This window comes from Camelus dromedarius, chromosome 14 (genome assembly GCF_036321535.1).
Source record: "Camelus dromedarius isolate mCamDro1 chromosome 14, mCamDro1.pat, whole genome shotgun sequence".
Lineage (NCBI taxonomy): Eukaryota > Metazoa > Chordata > Mammalia > Artiodactyla > Camelidae > Camelus > Camelus dromedarius.
Window position 1 is genome coordinate 34,145,498 of NC_087449.1, and position 20,182 is coordinate 34,165,679.

The following is a 20,182-nucleotide window of genomic DNA, read 5'->3' on the forward strand; positions in this document are numbered from 1 at the left end:
CACGTATGTACTGTATATATGCTTCGAGTTTTTTTTAAGTGTTTTATTCATAAATTAGTGTCCTTTTTTATTTATCTTTTACTCTATATTTTATATGAAATAGTCCAAAAGTATTCATGTTTCATAGACTTACTTCTTTAGTTGTACAACTAACTTGGGTTGCTAAAATGAATTATTGTATTCTTAAGAATAGCTAAGAGTTTTTATATACTTGTTTAAATTTTATTTCCACTACCCGCCGTAGCACTTTGTGGAATGTGGAGGGACGGGGACAGGTTTCTCATTTTTAGTAATTTGTGTAATTTCTAGAAAATAGTACATTTTCCTTGAAATTTATTTTTAAATAAAGCCAACATCCCAGTTCAAGGATCCCTGCATTCCTGGATGAGGAGCCTTGGATGCAACTTGCTTTGGCATTTTTCTAAAACAAACTTTGGCAGTGTATTTCAGTGGTCTTATTCACTTCATTCTTGCCATTTTCCTTCCTTTTTTCTCGTTTAAGAGCATATCTTTGTTGTAGTGTAACAATCTGGGAGATACAAATTGCACAGTTGAAATAAAACACAATTTCCCAATCTTAATCGGCATAGGGTTTATGCAAGAAGTGTTCTTGGTGGTTTCAGTCATCCCTCTGAAAAATGTACACTACAGCCCAGCTCCTGACTCTTGACACACTTGCCCAAACATACTACTTCTCTCTCCAGGGCCTAATGGAGTCCCTTTTGGCCCCCAGGATCCCAGGAAGAGCAGTGCCCTTCTTCATAAGGTACTGACCATGGGGCTGACCAATTTGCCTCAACTGCTCAACCCAGTAACCTGGCAGGCTCCTGATTTGATCCATAAAGATACAATCTAATGCCCTGCAACTCAAAGGGTGGTTTGTGGACTGGTATTCACCTGTGAACTGTTTCTTACAAGTCATGCTTGCCATTTTCTGATTGCTGCTATCCTCCTTTTTTCTGTTGATGGCACAGGTGGGCAAGTGGAGTATGATCATGGAAAACTGAGTGTAACTAGGAAGGTATCGCAAATGTCTTTAGCCACTCACTTGGTGGGATAGCATTTGGTGGTGCCGATGTTGTGCACTCATTCAGGAAAGGATTTTCCCAGAGGGCTACCTTCAGGTTAAAAGAAAATTATCCTTGTTTAATCAAAGACACTGTTTGTTAAGAGCACTGTCACTGCCCTAGTCAAAGGTGGGAGGCAGGGAGGGAGAAGTACATCTGTTAACCTTCATGTAGTCTCAGGATAAGCAAATCCTTACCAAAAAAATAAAAGAGCCAACTATATCTGGATATTGAAGTTGCTGTGAAAATTGCATTGCAGGGGTGGTAGCCTTACCAAATAATTTTATAGTGAAATTTTTATCCTTGTTGGCATGTGTGTTTGCATCTGTTCATTTTGATTTTGTGCAGTTTTACTAGTTTTATGTTTGCTTACTGAAAAAGAAGACTTGTGTCTATGGATTAGCTTCAGAATTTTTTGTAGAGATCTTTTTAATATTTAGACATGGAGAAGCATTAATTATAATTGATTTTAATATGACCATCTGTCTAGCTTAAAATGTATCACTAATGTGAGGTATTTGCTCAATAACCTTTCTCTTAACACCTGTACTTTTGTGTTACTGTGTGGATTTTTACAGCAGCTAAGAAGTGAGGTTGGGAAATTTGAGTGAATGTGTTTGCTCTTTGGAAGAGAAAGGGCAAGAATGAGTAAATATTGTATTGGCTTGTTTATTCCATTTCCTCTTGCATAAACCATCTCCTAAGAGTGTTTAAAGTGACTCACTAAAAATACTAGTTTTGAAAACTGGTTCATTTTATTAAAGGAAACCAGCATTGATCCTACTATTAGTAGTTCTTACATAAAAATTCAGTCAAAATATTTTTATGTTAGTATTAAGCCATGAGAGGTATGTGATTTTTAAAAAACTGCAAACTTGATACTTTTTTTTTTTAATTGAAGTATAGTCAATTCACATATTATGTTAATTTTTGGTGTACAGCATAGTGATTCATTTATACATATATATATATATTCCCTTTCATATTCTTTTTCTTTGTATTTTCTGATCATAAAAGTAATGAGTCCATAGTAATCTTATAAAATAAAGAAAAATACAAAAAGGAAGAAACCCACAAGTTCACATTCCAGGGATAACCACTGTTAACATTTTGCAATATTTTCTATGAATATGTGTACATGGCTTTATATTTATTTGTGATCATACCATGTATGCCTTTGTATTCAGCTTTTGAAAATTAACATTATGTCCTAGATGTTTTCTTATATTACGTGACCCTTTTAAGGTAAATTTTATTTTCCTTAATTGGATTTATAATAAAAGTAGAGACATCAAAATTACATCTGTTTATAAAGACTAGGTATTATTAGAGATGTGAAGTCCAATATTTTTCTTTGGGGCTTGGGAAAGGGTAGCAGATTAGACTAGAATATTTGAAGATGGGAATAAGTAACCCATATTCCCAAATAAGTAGGGAATAGATATTTTTCCTATTCCCATCTCTCTGAACATTTTTAATTAAAGGAAAAGAGAAAAAAAATTTCCCAAGATTCTTAAAAAATGTTTCTGGGCCAGCATATCATTATATATAAACAGTATAATAATTTCATGAACAAGATATTGACAGTGGATTGTTTTCCCAAATATAAAATAACTTTAGACTGCAAGTGGCATTTTTTTAAGACACTTTATAATTGAATTATGAGAATGTTTCAAATCACAGTAGTTTTTCAAGCTACTGGGTTAAAGTGAAGCTGTTATTCTGCCATCCTGAAGAGTAAGAATAGTATATAGTATAATGTTAAAAAAATAAAAACGTAAATTTGAAAACAAAAGAAGCGTATATGCCACAGTGATATGCTAAAACAGTAAAAATTATTTCCATATGATGGAAAATTTAAATGTCAAATCAGTCTTGGTTTGTAGACTACAAATATTGAATCAGTATAGGAATCTAGATATTATTTTAATTTAACAAAAAGCATTTATTATAGGTCAGTTTATGTCTAGTTTTAATATTTAGCTATAGTTTAAATGCAGAGTGAAGCTTTTCACAGTATGTTGAAAGAACATAAAATCCTTTCTGTTAGCCTCAGGCACATTTCCCAATAGTTCTTCCCAGAAACTAGAACCCTTGTGGTAGTTACAAATAATTGTCTAATTAATCTTCTGAAATATACAAGGCTTTGTAATAGATTGTGGAACCTCAGAGAAAGGTGAGGCATCAGTTCCCTCCTTTAGCAGTTTATTATTGTAGTACAGTGTAGTAAGTGTGATCATAGAGGTTAGGTACAAACTGCTATAAGAGTACAAGTGAAGGCAGTGAAAAAGAATGCAACAATGAATATATGTATGTTCATGTATAACTGAAAAATTGTGCTCCACACTGGAAATTGACACAACATTGTAAAATGACTATAACTGAATAAAAAAAAAAAAGAGGACAGGTGAAGGAAGCTCAAGGTGGGTCAGAGAAGATTAAATTTGCCTTAAAGAATGAAAAGTGAGCTTCCAGATAGTAATGGTGTAGAAGGGCATTCAGAACAGAGCAAATGGCTTAGGAAAGGCACAGGGACATTGAAGTATATTGTATATTAGGGAAAGAAGAGGATCTATTGAGGGTGGGGCCCAGGTGAAGATGAGGAAAAGAGGGTAGGAGAAGAGGAAGGATAACATGGGGCCCAGCATTGGAGGTTCTAATGTATCTTGTAGCCTGTTTTACTTTATCCTATAGGTAAGAGAGAATGATCATATATTTTTGGAATAGCAGAGTGATTTCAAAAACCTTCTTTTCAGAGAGAAAACTCTAAGAAAGTTGGACGTTTGGAATAGGAGGAAACAAAGGCAGAAAAAACAATCATGAATCAAGGGAAAAACAATGAAAACTAGCATATATTTATTGAGAGCCAGTGCCAGGTGCATATCTAAAACTGTATCTCCATTTTGAGTATGGGTTGGTTAACAGTGTGGGCGTGGTTAAAAATTTAGGCATGAGAAGAAGTTTAAGCATACTGGTAAATTGATGATAAAGTACTAGCAGAGCTCACCATTATAAATCTATAATCACCTAGACTCGTGGAATGTTAGTTCAAGAAGAATTTTTCATGATCATCCATTGTGTTGAACCTTTTATGGGAATTTTTAAAGAAAGAAGCATGATAGAAGTTGCATTTTTAATCAATTGTTTGATAAAGTATAAGATAAAAAGCACTTATTTAAAGCATTGTTCAGTTTTATTTAATCACAGAAGCATCTGCATATATTTGAAAAACTGTGGCACACATGTATGAGAGACATTTAGTCTACAGACAGTATATAGCATAGTGATTAAGAGCTCAAACTGGAATCAGAACCTAGTTTGAATACATCACTTGCTAACTGTAACTTTTAACAATTACTTGCCCATCTGTGCGTCAGTTTTTTTATGTGTAAAATGTGAATGATAATAGTACCTATCTCGTAGATTTGTCATATATGTTATAAATGAGTTAATATATGTAAAGATCCTGTAACAGTACTTAGCACATTGTAAGGACTATTGAAAGTGTTTGCTATCATGATGATGATTCTATCTTGAATAAATCATGCAATAATTCAGAATCTTCTGATAAGTTTTTCTTCCTATTGTTTTTAGGTTCTTGTTTTGATGAATGATCATTGGGATCTTTGAATAGTATGTTATTTAAAAGATTTTGTTACTTTTAGAAATTTGTATTCACAATTTTACTTCACTGTCTTTGAGGTCTCTGCCCACCTCCTGGGGACACATGCCTTAGAGTTGTCAATCCATTCTTCTTTCTCACCTGTGGTTCCTGGAGAGAATCAAGTCCCAATTTCCTATGGACTCCTTTATATGTAGTGAATTAACCTCTCTCCCATACATCTGCAGTGGTACTAGTAATTTAACATTATTCAGAGAATTGGGAAAATAGTCACTCAAATGATTTTCCCACGCTTGGGTTGAGGATCCCCAGTTGTCACAGGATATGTAAATCAGGCCATCTTGGCTGCTGAGTTTCATGACAATGACAATGGCAGTGGTTGCTTTCATCTATCATTCCAAGTTTCCCTTGTATTTTTTTAAAAATAGGCTTTATTTTTTAGAGCAATTTTCTGTTCACAGAAAAATTAAGCAGAAGGTACAGAGATTTCCCATTGTATTTTTAAAATCTCTGTATCCTTTATCATTAAGCATAAGGTCTCTGGTACATAGATGAATAAATAAATATAGCATTTTCAAAATGGTTAATTTTTTTGTTTGTTTTAAGAAATTCTTTCCTACACTGAGATCTATATTTTCTTCTCTACTTTTCACATTTAGGTCTGTTATATACCTGGAATTAATTTTTCTGTTTGGTGGAGTTTAGAGACTTACTGTAATTTTTGTTCTTCTTGCCATGTGGGTATGCCCAGCATTATTTACTAAACATTAAGTTCTTTTTTCCTCCAGTCAGTTTTAATGTTATGTCTTCTCATCATTTTTTCTGTCTTGTCTAGATTGTGTCTAAATTCTCTTTTCTGTTCCTTTGATCTATTTGTCTGTTCTTTCATCAAACAAAACTGTCTTAATTATTTTGACTTTCCAGTAATTCATAGTATCTTGTAGGGTAAGTCCTTTTACATTTTATAACAGTTTTTTTTTCCTTTGTTCTTCTAAATATGTTTTAGAATCAGCTTGTCAGGCTCCTTGAAAAATCTTGTTAGGATTGTCATTGGAGTATATAGATTAATTAGGAGAGAACTGACATATTTATGGTGTCATTTGCCATTCACTAAATAATTATGAAGTACCTCTTATATACTGGGAACTGGAAATACAGCAGTGAACAAAATTCACAAATAGCCCTAGACTCTCTGGCTTACATTCTAGTGATAGGAAATAGACTATAAAGTAAGATAAATTATATGCTCTATTACTTATAGTAGCCAAAATATGGGAGCAATCTAAATGTCCATCAAATGTATATCCATACAATGGATAAAAAAGATTAAAAAGGAACAGACTACTTATAAATGCAATAATATGGATGAATCTCAAAAATATTATGCTAGGTTTAAGAAGCCAGACACAATAGACTATATATTGTATGATTCTGTTTATGTGAAATGACTATGAAAGATAAAATTATAGCAACAGAAGGCAGATAATTGGTTGCTTGGGGCTTGAAGTGGGAATGAAGATTGACTCCACAAGAGTCCTTCATGAAACTTTTTAGATGATGGAATGTTAATAAAACCGGATTGTGGTGGTTGTTGCACAACTGTATATATTTACTAACACTTACTGAATTGTATACTTACAATGGGCATATTTTATAGTATGTATAAATTATACCTCATAAATCTATTTATTTTATGCCAGCTCATTTGAAATTTGAAAACATGCAAAGTCACAAAGAAGCCAGTCATAAAAAACTGCATTTTTTATGATTCTATTCATATGAAATATCCAGAGTAGACAAAGCTATAGAAATAGAAAGTAGATTGGTGGTTGCCTGGGGCTGGGGTGATTGGGAGGGAAATAGAGTGTGACTTGCTAATGGGTATGGGGTTTCTTTTTGGGGTGATTAAAATGTTCTAAAATTGTTGTCATAGTTGTACAACTCTATAAATATACTAGAGACCATTGAATTGTACACTTTAAATGGATGAATTATATGGTACATGAATTATCTCAATAAAGCCATTCTATAGAAAAATAAAATTATATGTATGTGCAGGAGAATTAGGGGAGGGAGGTGGCGGTGGGTGGTGGTGAGGAACGCCTCACTGAGAAGTGAACAGTTGAACAAAGCCTTGAAAGAGATGAGGGATTGAGGCATGTGGATACCTAGAGGAAGAACTTTCTAGGAGGAAAGGATAATCAGTGAAAGATCCTGAGAAGGGAGCATATCTGGTATGTTTGAGGAACAGCAGTGAGGCCAGTGTGGCTGAAATAGAGCGAGCAAGGGGAAGAGCAGTAGGAAATGAAGCTGGAGATGGGACCATGTAGGGCCATAATAAAGACTTCAGTTTTTACAGTTAAGTAAGATGGGGAGTCAGTGCAGAGCTTTGAGTAGTGACAATCATCTGACACAGGTTTTTAACAGTGGCTGCTATGCTGAAAATAAGCTGAAATGTAGCATGGGTGGAAGCAGGGAAACCAGGTAAAAGGCAGAAATCCAGGAGAGAGAGAAAAGGGACTTGGACCAAGGTTGAAGGAAACTGCAGCCAGTTTTTAAATGTATTTTGAGGGAAGAAGCAACAAGATTTGCTGACAGATTGGAGATGAGATGTGAGAGAAAGAGAAGAGTCAAAGAAGATGCTGTATTTTTTGGCCAGAGAAACTGAGAGGGGGAAGATTGATGATAAAATAGGTTTGGGGGAGGTGGGGTAGAATGTCAGGAGTTCTGTTTTTGATGTTAGAGAAGCCCATTAGACATTTAAGGGTGGAACTGAGTTAGCAAATTGGATTTCTAAATCTGGAGTCTAGGGAAGAAGTCCTCAACTAAAGATTGTATCTAAAGCTAGGAGTCCTCCAATCCACCAACAGAGTATACTTAATAAGACAAACTTCATCTTCACCTAAAATAAGCTTTTAAAAATGGTTAACCTTCCCCTGCCTCCAAAGAAAATAAATATGTTAACTTTCTTGTATTTCAGGATCTTCAAGATGAAGTTCAAAGAGAGAATACTAATCTGCAAAAACTACAGGCCCAGAAACAGCAAGTACAGGAACTCCTTGATGGGCTAGATGAGCAGAAAGCCCAGCTGGAGGAGCAGCTGAAGGAAGTCAGAAAGAAATGTGCTGAGGAGGCCCAGCTGGTAAAGTCTGGCTGTTTACTGCTGCCTGTGTCTATACCTTAGTTGCTTTTGCTGCTTAACATGGAAACACTCTCTGCTCCTTGTTGTTGTTATTTTTGTTAAGTGGAAATCTAGTCAACAGTTTGGGCACATGAGAAGATGGGGCATGGTGCATCCAGAAATTACAAGGGAAATAGGACACTTCATATATTATTTTTCCAGTTTTAGTTGGAAGTATGGTACCTCGGCCTTCAACTCTCCTCTGGCAGTCCCCTGGTTGCCCGTTTCTACCAGAAATATCCATCAGAAAACACCAAAATAGTAAACTAAACAAATAAACATACTGCATTATGGAGCACTTTAATGACATCTCTTTTTAATTCCCCTTTCTTCTTATTCACCTCCATATTATAGATCTCATCGCTGAAAGCTGAATTAACTAGTCAAGAGTCTCAGATCTCCACTTACGAAGAAGAGCTGGCCAAAGCTAGGGAAGAACTGAGTCGCTTACAGCAAGAAACAGCAGAGTTGGAGGAGAGTGTGGAGTCAGGGAAGGCCCAGCTGGGACCTCTTCAGCAGCACCTACAAGATTCACAGCAGGAAATCAGTTCAGTAAGTCTTTGTGGCAGCAAGAAATACACTCAAATGGGCCCTCATATTTCCTTTTAGTAAATCATGCTTTCTCAACTTCTGCTGCTTCCCCCTCTGCCTACTTTATTACTCATTTTCAGTCACTTTATACAAATAGGTTTCTTGTCACTTGTCATAAAACTATCATACATCTTGTACATCTGATGGTTATCACTGGAGTCGTGGTTAAGAGTGCGGGATTTGTAGTGAGATGGTTTAGGTTAAAGTGCTGGCTCTATCACTTAACTGCCTGGATCATCTTAGTATCTAATTCCTCATCTTTAAAACTGGAGAATTAACAGTACCCCTACCTCCTAGGGCTGCTGTAAGGATTAAAATAAGGCAAAACCAGTGAGACATTTTAGCATAGTGTTTGGTAAATAAGTGCTCAGTAGGTGTTACTTATTTTTACAAGTAATAACCCAGTGTCTTCCATTTGGGTATTCTAATCTTAAAATCAATTTTGCTCATTTGTAAACATTTATTTTTTATAATTAGGAAGTTGTTCTTTATCTAGATAATTATGCAGTATTGTAGTGGGTCCAGAATATAGATCCTTTGCTTTGCTATTTCTTGACTTCCCTAAATGGAGAATATTTTATAGAATGATGGTAGGATGGTTAGATGTGCCTAGAGATCATGTATCCCATTCCTTTTATTTTGAATTTGAACAAACTGAAGCCAAGGAAGTCTATGGGTTATATAGACTTCAAAAGAGCCACAGTGTAGAATCCAGATCTTCTAAAACCTAGTCAGTTATGACTTCCCCTTGATATGCTTCCTTCTCCACTCTTGTCTGGCAGGGAATACCTGCTCACTCATCTTGCAAGACATAGGTTAACCTTTTATTTCTCTGTGGCATTTTCTGAACCCTGCCTTTATTGGACATTGTACTTCTGTTATAGCAATAGTGACATTTCCCCCTAGCACATTTGTTTATCTGTCTGTCTGCCTCAGTAGACAGAGCTTTTTGGTCTAAAAACATACATTTTTTTCACATACCATTTAGCACAGTTCTTGTCCCAGTGTCAGTACCAATAAACAGGTAGGAAACCCAAAAGAAAGATACCCTAGTGGGAATGATACCAGATGAATGGGCAGTTTTTGAGTTTTTAAAAAAACTGTTTTTTGAAAGTATACTTTATAGACCGTAAAATTCACCAGTTTTAAGGATACAGTTAAGTGATTTGCAGTAAATTTAGAGTTGTTCAAACAACACAGTCCAGTTTCAGAACATTTCCATCACTCCCAAAAGATCCTTGTGCCCATTTGTAGTCTGTACCCACTTCTACCCCTAGGTAACTGCTAATCTCCTTTCTGCGTCTATAGATTTGCCTTTTCTGCGCATTTCATACAGAGGAAGTCAAACACCGTAGTCTTTCTTGTGTGATTTCTTTCACTTAGCATAGTATTTTTGAGGTTCATCCATGTTGTAGCATGTATCAATATATTCCATTTTATGTTTATAAAGTATTTTGTTGATTCATTCACCAGTTAATGGGCATTTGGATTCTTTTAAATTGTTGATTGTTGTGAATAATGCTGCTATGAATTTGTATTTGCATCTAATTGTGTGTGGACATATGTTTTTATTTCTCTTGGGTATGAACTTGTTGGTTATATTGTAAAGTTATGTTTAACTTTTTTTTAAACTTTAAATTGCCAAACTGTTTTCCAAAGTGGCTGTACCATTTTACACTCCCCCTAGCAATATATGAGGGCTCCAGTTTCTCCACATTCTTACCAACACTTTTATTGTCTGTGTTGTTTTTTTTTTTAAAAACAGGAAAGAAAGAAAAAAAATTTTATTGTCTGTTTTTTGATTATAGTCATTCCAGTAGGTGTCAAGTGGTATTTCGTAGTTTTTAATTTGCACTTCTCTAATGATTAGTGATGTTGATCATCTTTTTACGTGCTTATTCATTTGTATATCCTCTTGGATGAAATGTCTAAGTCTTTTGCCCATTTTTTAAATTGGGTTGTTTGTATTATTATTATTAAATTACAAGGATTTTTAAACATATATGTATTCTGGAGATAAGTCCTTTATCAGATTTTTTTTAATTGTAGTCACGTTACCAGATATTTGTTTTGCAAATAATTTCTCCCTGTCTCTGGCTTGTCTTTCATTTTCTTTTCTTTGACTTTTTGGAAAGGAGATTGCCTTCAAAGGAAGGAGCATAGATGAGAAAAGTAGAAAGGACTCTGAATATTATAAATTACCAGAGAGAAAATAAAAGTGTTTTTGAGAAAGGAAACTAGTCTCAGTAAGCTGTACTACCAAGTGTCCAGAATAAATTTGGTATCTGTGGAAGGAATTAGATCCTTGTATCTGATCTCCAAACCTGAAGATTAAGCATACCAGTTTCTTACACTTGACTCAGTGCTGGTATGTCTTTCCCACAGAGGGCAGTATATTCCCATGGGTCTATAAAAATGAAAATTCAGTTGTAAATTAGCGTGAGACTTTTATTGCTCTCTAAAAGTTAACTAGAGCTTTTCTGGAAAAAAGAATAACTGAAGAAAATTTTTCTGACTTGTTGAATTTTTATTTTTACTTCTTATCATGTATTTGCAAGAAAAAAGCAAAGACCCTTTGACCTTAACTCTATTAACTGACTTATACAATATATACTTTTTATCTAGGTATTTCTGGCATTCTGAATGTTTATTGCACTTTTCTTGCACAGTTTGTAAAGAACTTGTGTTAGTTGTATGATTTTTCCCCCCCTATATCCTCTAAGTTTACATAGAGAGTAAGGAAGAATGGCTTAGCGACAGATACATGGAAGGGCCAGATACACAGAAAAGCCTAGTTTTGTTCAAGATTCTATTGGTTGTCTCAGAAATAACTATAAGGAACAAACTGTCCTAAATAGGACTCTTTGTTAGGCAAATATTTCATTCTACTGCTTCATCTGTATGATGGATATTATTTTAGTATTAAGTTTGTAAATTTTAGACTACAAGATAGTGGGCATTAAAATTGATTTTAATGGTCATGATAAATGTTTTAATTGAAGTAAAAGAGGATAGGAAATATCAGCATGCATTATAAGTAATAAGGATAATTATTACTTCATGAAACTTGTTTCTCCACTGTATGTGCTTATATGTATGTGTGTATAATTATATATATGATATATGCATCTATATGTGTGTTTATGTGTGTATATATATATATACACACAGACATGTCCAAATATATACATACATATTTACTGGGTCAGGGTGTAAAATCTATTTCTTTCTATGGATTAAAGTTTAAAAAAAAAAGTTTATAAGCTACTGCTCTAAGCACTAGGAGTATACAAGACATATGCTGTGTGTTACAAATGTGTAGAATTTTTGGATTGTTAGTTTAAATTCAAAATACAATGCAATTTTGTGGATATATGTGCTTGCTGATGCCCACTGTTTAAATTTATAAGCACAATACTTGTGTTTTTCAGTGCGCATGTAGTAAGCACTTAGAGTGTGCATCATTGTGCTATATATTGGAGATACAAAGTTGATAACAAAAGTTGTGGTCTGTATGCTCAAAGGGCTCAAGTCTAACTTTTTAAAGATAGAGTGAATTAGGGGAAAGGGAACTGGAAAACTTAATTTCTGTAATAGTGAGAAATGCAGTGTGCTAAGCACTTTTACACACATTGTCCATTATTTACATAGACTTTACTTTTTACAGAGTTCTTTCAAATGTATCTTTTGCTTCAGTTAATAGTCATCTTTGAAGATAGTTCATACTACTTTTATGGATTAAGAAATGGAGGCTTGGAGAGATTACTTTGACTAAGATCACCTAACTAGAAGGTGATCGAGCCAGATTTACATCTGTTTCCCAATCCAATATAGTGTTCTTTCCCTAGGTTATGACCCTGAAAAGACCTTTGTTAAATGACAGATTCCAAATTGAGCAACTTAAGAACCTTATGGGGAATATTAGGTGAATAAGATTAGGGAACAGAGCCTTGATTTATGAAATGTCAGAAGATAGTTTTTATATTTGCTAAAAATAAAAAATACAATATGCTAGTAAATAAAGAGGATTGTACTGTGATTAAAATATATTTTTTATGAAAAATGGGAAATATTCAGTAAAATTCCATTTATTATTCCTTTTCAATGGATACATTTTTTGATTCTGCCTTCCCAATTTGAGTTATTTGTAAATTTGTTTTTCTTTATTATAGATGTTGGTATAAATAAGCACTTTTTTCCTGCTTCTGATCCTCAACATTTTATATATATATATATATATATAGTACAGTTCATTGCATACCACTTTTTTTGTCCCACTGTTATCCCAGTTGTATAAAGTCACTTTGATACTGGGATCAAAAAAAACTTGAGTGTCCTTTATGTTTCATATAGCTTAATGGAGACTACTTGTTAGGGCTCTAGGCCATTAATAAGTAATGCCAGAGCCTAGGACACCTTTGCTCCCTCCTCTCTGTCCCAATAGGAGTATGGATGGTTCCAGTCTTGTGTGCTCTCCCTCAACCTTCTTCAGCTCTTCTAAAGCTTCATCACAAAATCTTCTCTTGCTCTGTCACTTTGCTATCTTTTTCCAAATATTCTGACCCCTTTTCTAACTATATCCTAAAGGACTGCCAATTTGCAGATATTTGAATTAAAATTCTTGGAGCTTTCAGAGATGTACAAAAGCAAATTTATATGTACTGGAATTTTAAGAGGAGAACTTCCTGGGATGGATTGCTGAAATCTTTTCTCTAAGGCATGCTGCATTCCCTGAGGATTCTTCTTAATGGAAGCAAATTTACCCTTGACCAAGTCTAATAAGCATATAGCTATTTTTACATAGCATATCTTTCTAGTAATAAATTCTGCTGTATATTTCTACTTTGTGTTGACAGATGCAAATGAAGCTGATGGAAATGAAAGAGCTGGAAAGTCATAATAGTCAGTTAAATTGGTGCAGTAGCCCACATAGCATTCTTGTAAATGGCGCTACAGATTATTGCAGCCTCAGCACCAGCAGCAGTGAAACAGCCAATCTTAATGAGCATGCTGAAGGCCAGGGCAACCTGGAGTCTGAGCCCATACACCAGGAATCTCCAGTGAGTTGAATAGTTCCTTAACAGTTTCATCATCAACTTCAGAGAAATAAATTGATTCAGAGCAAAGTTTTGTTGACATCACATCTAATATAAATATGTGGCCTTGCCTCATCTGAGACAGTAGAGGTTTTTTTAAGAGGCAGAGAGTGGGTTCTAACAATTTTAACTAGTGTAAAAATATAATTTTAACTGATTTATTTGTTAGCATGTTTTCAAAACAGTAGTTCTATAAATAGTAGCTTTTTAAAATAGTTTTTAAGTACTTTCACCCAAAGCTGCAAGTAATTCTTTTTTTCATAAAGTTGAGAACATTTATTCACCAGTTACTTTAGAGAGCACCAACTACATGCAAGAGTGCTGCTATGTTATGTGAGAGCTACAGAAACAAAAAACCTTTATTAACCCTGTCTTCAAGCAGCACACAGTCTAGTCATGTAACACTGTGTTAGAAAGCTGTGGTAAAGTAAGCATAGGATATTCAGATAGGACAGCTTGGAGGAGGCTCAGAGAAGATGTTGTAGGGAAAACTTTACAAGTGACCTTTGACGTGAGAAGGGGTTAAGCAAAGGAGAAGGTGGTACATTCCTGGCAGAGAAAACAGCATTAGCATAGGTATGAAATGGGAGAAAACATGCTGCACAGGGTCATAAGTTTCCCGAGGATATTTTTTTTGATGGTGGGGAATGTATTGGTAGGAAATGAGGCTCTCTCTTAGGGGGTTACCTGCATTATCTCTGGTGCTTTATGAAAATACGGATTTTGATACAGTCTGTGCCCCACTCCAAATTTGTTGAACTAAAGTTTCTGGGTTGGAGCCAAGTACATATATTTTAAAAATAAATTGCATGGGTAATTATGATGGGTACCTGGGTAAAAATGACCACTTTTAGGTCAGAAAAGGCTAGAGAGTAAGAAATTTGGATTCATCTTGAAGCATTGGGGAATTTATCTTACTCCAGTGAGTAGCCATTGAAAAATTTTTAAGCAAGAAACCAGAGGATTGAGTTTACCTTTTAGAAAATGTGGATAGTGGGTTTGAAGAGTGGGATGGACACATAGAGGTATTTTAAGAGACTGTTGGAGTGGTCTGTGTGAGAGTTGTTGTAACCTAGATTTAACTGGTAACAGGAAGGATGATGAGGAAAATACAAATGTGAGCGATATTAAGGAAGTAAAAATAACGGGTTTGATTTTATTTAGATAGTGCAGTCTTGGATATATTATACAATATTATTTTAAGCACAAAATGCAAATTACTAGATTATCTTTCAAAGATACTGGGTGGTATGAAACGGAGATTGCCCCTGCCACTTCTTCAGCCTTATTATCTACTGATCTAAATCCAGAAAGCAGTGGGAAGCAAAGGACTTTTAACCGGAAGGGTCATGATCATATTCACATTTTAGATCTATTGTTTCGGCTACTATAAGAAGGATAGATTGGAAAGACACATATTGGAGTAATCTGGACCAGAGGGAAGGATTTGAGAAAGAGGTAGGAAGTAGTCTCAGCAAGATTTGGAATCTAGCTGGGGGATGACCAAAGGAAAGTAGTTAAGGAAGACCTGAAGTTTTCTGGCCTCAAGTAACTTTGATGCTTGGTGATACCATTTTCCTAAGGAAGATTATAGGAGAAGTCATTCAGTGAATATGTTCTGCTTGTCTTCTAAATTTTTTTAGGAATTTTTGGCTATTCTTTGTCAGTTTCCTCTGCCAATTAAAAAATACATTGTTAGTCCATGTACAATTAATGTTTTATAGGCAAGAAGTAGTCCTGAAATACCACCTTCTGGTGTGACTGATGAAAATGAAGTGGTGACTGCAGCTGTTAATGAAAAAGTTTGTCCTGAATTTAATAGTGCCAGACATTCAAAAGAGGTAAAAATAACTTTATATGTAAATGTTCTTACCACTGGCTTCCTAGGATGGGTTATACACTCGTTTAGGCTAAGGAAAGAGAAAAATGTGTTAAGTGGACTTTATGACCACAGAAATATTTATTATGTTACCATCAGTTGATTTTTTCAAATGTGTTATTTTATTTTAAAATATTTCCTTTTAAAACTTTGGTTCCTAAAACATTTTTTTTAATTTGAAATTATTTTTAGGAAGATCCATTTAATGTAGAATCAAGTTCACTGACAAATCCAGTTGCAGATTCAAACTTGGATTTTTTCCAGTCTGATCCTTTTGTTGGCAGTAAGTACTCTTATTTTTATATTATACATACAATTTTAATTTTTTATTTTAATATGTGAACTATGTCAGAATTAGGGCTTCAGCTTTGAGAGCCTACTCTTTATAACCAAAGTAGAGGTGAGAATGAGGTCTTATATGCTCAGATTTTAGTGTTGTCCTCTTCAGGCAACTACATTCTAGAGCTAAAGCCTTTAGTTATGTCTTAGATGAGCCCCTGATTAAGAGTATGTTTCTTCTTCAGAATAGGGACCAAAAGGAAAAGAGGAGATTGGGCACTCTTAAGTCAACCAGCAGTTATTTACCAAAAGTGCCAACACCATGCTTTTAAAACAGTGCAAGTTGTAGTAGTTTGTAGTCCAATCCCTGCCTTTAAGGTGCCTTCAGTTTTACTGAAGAAACATTTAAGTTTAATAAATTGTCTGATGTCAGTGGAAGCTACATTAAATGCCACTTGTGTCAAAGCTCTTTTTGCTTTTTATTTATTTCCACACTCACCTTGTGGAACTGTTAGGTCAGTTTGTACCAGTTTTAAAGTTGGGAAGCTGAGGCACATAAATAGAGTAACTTGCTTAGAGTCATGGCAGAGAGCCTGGATGCTGAAACTCTTCTTTTAAAAAATCTTTATTGATAAATATAAAGTGTTAAAAGATATATAAATTGAGTATTTAAAGTGTACAATTAAATGGTCTGAGTACATTCACAGAGTTGTAAAATTCTCACTAAAATCTAATTTTGGAACATTTTTTATCACCTCCTTAAAGCAACTCCATACTCTTTGAAAGTCAGTTCTCATTCTCCCAACCCTCAACTCTAGGCAACCACTAGTCTACTTTCTGTCTCTGTAGATTTGCATATTTATGGAATTATACAATGTGTGGTTTGTGTGTGTGTGTTTGGCTTCTTTCATTTAGCCTAATATTTTTCAAGGGGCACTCATGTTATGGTATATTTCAATATTTCATTCCTTTTTTTGATGAATATTATTACATTGGGTGGATATACCACATTTTACTTATTCATTAGTTGATGGACATTGGGTTGTTTTCACTTTTTTGGCTGTTACGAATAATGCTGCTGTGAACATTTATGTACAAGCTTTTGTGTAGATATTTTCATTTCTCTGGATTTCAGGTATCAGATCATACAGTAATGTTTAATCATTTGAGGAACTGCCAGACTGTTCTCTGAAGTGTCTGTACCATTATGCATTCCCACCAGCAATGTATGTGGGTTGCAATTTCTCTGTATCTTTGCCAACACTTGTTACTTCCTATCCTTTTGATTATAGCCGTCCTAGTGAGTGTCAGGTGGCTTCTTATTTGGGTTTTATTTTGTATTTTCTTAATGATTAATTTGTTGAACATCTTTGTATGTGCTTATTGGCCATTTGCATATCTTCTTTGGAGAAATGTATATTCAAATCATTTGCCCATTTTTTTAACTGGGTTGATTGTCTTTTTTTGTTGACTTGTGAGAGTTCTTTACATATTCTGAATATAAATTCCTTATCAAACATATGATTGCAAGTATTTTCTTGTATTCAGTGTTGTCTTAATTTTGATGAAGTCTAATTTACTTTTTTTCACTCAAGCTTTTGATGTTGTATCTAAGGTCCAAAGTCATGAAGAGTTATTCTTATGTGTTCTTCTAAGAGTTTTATTAGCTTTAGATGTTACATTTAGGTATTTGATCTGTTTTGAATTAATTCTGTATATAGTGTGAGATGGGGGGGTCCTGTTTTATTCTTTTGCATGTGGATATCCAGTTGTCCCAATACCATTTGTTGAAAAGACTATTCTTTCCCCATTGAGTTGTCTTGGCTGCTTGTCAAAAATCAAATGAGCACAAATGTGTAAGGATTTATTTCTAGACTCTTCAATTCTATAAGCAATTTTTTTAACTTCAGTGAAGCTCAGTGTTTTTGTTTCTAAAGCAGTGACAGTAATACCCATCCAGTACGCCTGTGAAAAGTGGAGATTTTGTCAGTAAAATTCTTGCTGTCATGCTTTTCTTTTCCCCTCCATCTGTAACCTCAGCTTGTCGTTAGGAGGTTAGTATAGTTGGCCCTAGTTCAAGTTTGCTTTTATGAGATGTGTTGATGTTCTGCCCTTACTCTTTACTTATTTTAAACATTTCCTTAAGGTAAATGGCATTCATTATTTTATCTCCTATGAGGTGGAGTTAATGAAACAAACTTTGCTCTAAGAAACTTTGCTTTTATTTTAAGGTTACCCTTTAAGTAATGTTGCCAAAACAGTAAATATTATTATTGATTTCTGCTTATTTATTTTACCACAGGTGATCCTTTCAAGGATGATCCTTTTGGGAAAATTGGTTAGTATATTATTGAGGTCCATCTTAGCTTTAATTTCATTCTACTTGATTATGAGCTTATGTTATATTTAGGAATGAGAGATCACAGTTGAGCATTTATAGGAAATGGACTTTTTATTCTGTTTTGAATTTGACCTAAGGCCTAAGATGTTGTATGTGCCTGACATTTTCAGAGAAGAAGTTGTAGATTCTTGTGAATTTGCTTAATAAGCTGTTAGCTAGACTTTATTTTAAAAAAAATGACAGTGTTTATACTTTGATGCCTTTAATAACATTTATATTGATTTCTCTTTGTTAGCAAATGATTAGATGAATATGATGGTCTGCTCCACTGCTGGGTTGAGAACTTTTGTTTTCCTAAGATTCCAGCCTATTTGAATAAATGTGGGAAAAGTAAACTTCTTAAAGAATTCCTAAATGTCAGACTTTTTAAAGATACTCTTTCTCTGGAATTTTTGCATTAGAATAAAGCAAATCTTGTGTACCATTTAGTTCCAAACCTGTTCCAGACTATTGGCTGTTACCCTTAAGCTCAGAGAGAGAAATATATTTAGAAGTTTTTGTTGTTTCTTTAGTTATGATAGCATAGAATAAGGGCCTTAAAATGGGATTGCTTGAAATTATATGCTAATTTAAAAAATAAGTTTATTAGGTGTAAGACTGTGTCTTTTATCAAAACCACAAAGGAATCTGTGATCTCCCCACCCCCAAAATTAGAATCACCAGCTTGGAGGAATTATTTAAACCTAGCATACAGGTAGCATTTGTGTATTAAGTGTTAGAACTACTGATTTGCTTTGAGTAGGGAAGAATGTTAATTAAAGCTATTTAACTGGATGCAACTGTCTATACTTCTTTATGACCAAATAAATAGTCATACTATGAAGTACCTAACTTAGATTCTGCAGGATTTCAAAATGTCTTTTAATTAAGGCAATTGTCATGCCTTTACGTGACAGGAAATTTAGATTAATAGTGTTTTAATCTCTCATATTTGTGTTGTATTTATTTAGATCCATTTGGAGGTGATCCTTTCAAAGGTTCAGATCCATTTGCATCTGACTGTTTCTTCAAGCAGTCTTCAACTGATCCTTTTGCCACTTCAAGTACTGACCCTTTCAGTACAGCCAGCAGTAGCAGTAACACATCGGTAAGTGGGAGGGTTAAACACTGTTAAATGGGGAACAAATATTCTAAGTGAGTGTCTTGAAATACACAGTGATGAGAAAATCCTCTTTCAGGTTTTACTTCTGGACCATGTAAAAATTTGTCTTATCAAACCTATCTAGTTTTTGCTTCAGACTGGTATTTCACAGTTTGATAACCCAATGGAATTGACTAGAATAATTCATGTCATCCAAATATCAAGTCCTCCCTTCAAAGGACCAAGTGTTATCCTGTTGGGGATATTAAAAATAAATGATTAGAAATCTATAAGCCTGTTTCCTGTAAAACTTTTTTGAGATGTTTGGTATGCATTACCAATTGAAATAATTAGATCAATTTTAAAGGAACAGCGTTTAAAAAAAAATCATTTATGTTATGTTATAGACACATTTAGAATGTTTTTCTTGTAAAGAAGCATAAGTTCCCTAAATGTCATGACTAAATCAGACTCTCTGGATAATATCCATAGTGCAACAATCACTATTGAATAACCACATACTATGATCCGGGTACTTTTATGTGCTTTACATTCGTATTTTCTAATCTTCACATCAACTTTGCAAAGTAGGTGCTGATGTCCCTATTTTAACAATAAGGACACTGAGACTCAGAAAAATTAACTTAACGTAACTAGGGTCATACACCTAAGCACTTCATCATCTGGGGGCTCTGAAAACAAAATCTTTATATTATGGATATTTAAACACACTCAAAATAGAGTAATACAATGAAATATTTTAACCTCCATGTATCTGTCACCCAATTTCAATAATTATGAATGGTTTTAGAAGGCATTTTTGGTTTTTTCTTGGGGTTTTTTCCTTTTTTTGAAGGCTTATTTTTCAAGGCAGGATATTTCATGTCTCTAAGTAAACCAGACATAGAAAGGAACAGTTAATTGACAGGCATGTGAAGCCAAAATTTTATCTTTTGTTACTCTTAGGTTAAGTATACTTCCTTGA

The 20,182-nt window shown here is 34.3% G+C and overlaps 1 protein-coding gene across 3 annotated transcripts in view; it reads left to right on the plus strand.

Moving 5' to 3' along the window:
- EPS15 (epidermal growth factor receptor pathway substrate 15) overlaps positions 1-20,182 on the plus strand; it is a 122,962-nt gene that overhangs the window by 76,430 nt on the left and 26,350 nt on the right. For 2 of the 3 annotated variants that reach the window (XM_031465112.2, XM_064493594.1), the window contains exons 14-20: positions 7,670-7,831; positions 8,225-8,422; positions 13,318-13,521; positions 15,282-15,398; positions 15,629-15,719; positions 18,018-18,053; positions 19,067-19,203. In XM_031465112.2, coding sequence (XP_031320972.1) covers positions 7,670-7,831; positions 8,225-8,422; positions 13,318-13,521; positions 15,282-15,398; positions 15,629-15,719; positions 18,018-18,053; positions 19,067-19,203 — 945 coding nt within the window. The remainder of the gene's footprint in view (positions 1-7,669; positions 7,832-8,224; positions 8,423-13,317; positions 13,522-15,281; positions 15,399-15,628; positions 15,720-18,017; positions 18,054-19,066; positions 19,204-20,182) is intronic. The other variant, XM_064493592.1, reaches the window with a different exon arrangement.